This window comes from Galeopterus variegatus, unplaced genomic scaffold (genome assembly GCF_000696425.1).
Source record: "Galeopterus variegatus unplaced genomic scaffold, G_variegatus-3.0.2 Scaffold4442, whole genome shotgun sequence".
Lineage (NCBI taxonomy): Eukaryota > Metazoa > Chordata > Mammalia > Dermoptera > Cynocephalidae > Galeopterus > Galeopterus variegatus.
Genome location: NW_007730553.1, coordinates 119539 through 120630, shown reverse-complemented (window position 1 = coordinate 120630; position 1092 = coordinate 119539). Strand labels below are relative to the sequence as shown.

Genomic DNA, 1092 nt, shown 5'->3' with positions numbered 1-1092 from the left:
TCACTCTCTCCCCAGTTCTTTTGTAACTCGAGAAATCATTAGTTTACTTAAAAAAAAAATGCGTTGATTGAATGAGGGTGAAAAGAATGACGGGGTCAGCGCCCTCGCACCTACCTTCACGGCGCTGAAACAGAGGGCGTGGAGCATGGCGGCCACCAAGACGCTCCGGGCCACACTGTAAACTGCCGAGGTCATCCCGGTCACGGCTGCAAGACAAACATTGATCATCCTTTCTGGGCTGGCCATTGTCAACACCAGTCAATATTATGAGAAAGGGGAGAGGAGCTTGAAGCTTTCTGATACGAGAGGGCTGCCAAAGGCGCAAAGAATACATCTGTGGGATCCGCCAAACACAGGGGACTCAGCGCAGCACAGAGACAGACTGTTCAACCAAAGACCTGTGAGTGTGACAGCGTGGAGGTCGGGGGGCCCGGGGCTAACAGTGGAAAGTGAACAAGCCGGTGCTTCGGTATTGCATGAGCGTGCGTGTGCGTGGGTAATGCGGCGCTAACAGTGAGTGCGGGACGTGCAGGATGTCACTGGATCCGCACAGCAGCCCTCTGAGGTTGGCAGGTCTATCTCCATCCAAAGAGCAGGCCGCAGAGCAAAGCGACCTGCGTGGTGTCTCCAGGTGAGCGGTAGGTGAGATTTCATTCATCTGAGTCTGGGACTGAGTCCTTTATTAAATGAGACTCACGGTGATGGTTGAGGGACACAGGTCACCTGTCCACAGGCACACACACAAGGCCACACTCACAGGCTGACATGGACACTCACACACACACACACACTCACACACAGTCACACACACAGACCGTCTTTCCAAGGAACAGTCAGAAGGGCCCCAAACCTATTGCAAATCACAGAGAATTCCACTCTCCTGTTTCTTAGCCTGTGCCTTTACTTGGCCACGCTAGGAGGACCATGTCCCCGTGGGGTGGAGCTGGGTGTGGGCCACTACTACCCCGGCTGGCCTGCACTGAGGGGGGAGGCTGAGTAGTGCTCAGGATGAAGAAAGCCCACCCGGCCAGGCTCTCCCCTCTACCCATGGCTGGTTAGCCCTTATCGGAACCTTAGACTCCTTTACAGGAG

The 1092-nt window shown here is 54.8% G+C and overlaps 1 protein-coding gene across 1 annotated transcript in view; it reads right to left on the bottom strand.

Moving 5' to 3' along the window:
- LOC103603099 (pecanex-like protein 2) overlaps positions 1–1092 on the bottom strand; it is a gene marked incomplete at its 3' end in the record, with an annotated part of 149955 nt that overhangs the window by 35558 nt on the left and 113305 nt on the right. Inside the window, exon 17 of the mRNA XM_008587574.1 lies at positions 115–206. Within this exon, the coding sequence (XP_008585796.1) occupies positions 115–206 (92 nt within the window). The remainder of the gene's footprint in view (positions 1–114; positions 207–1092) is intronic.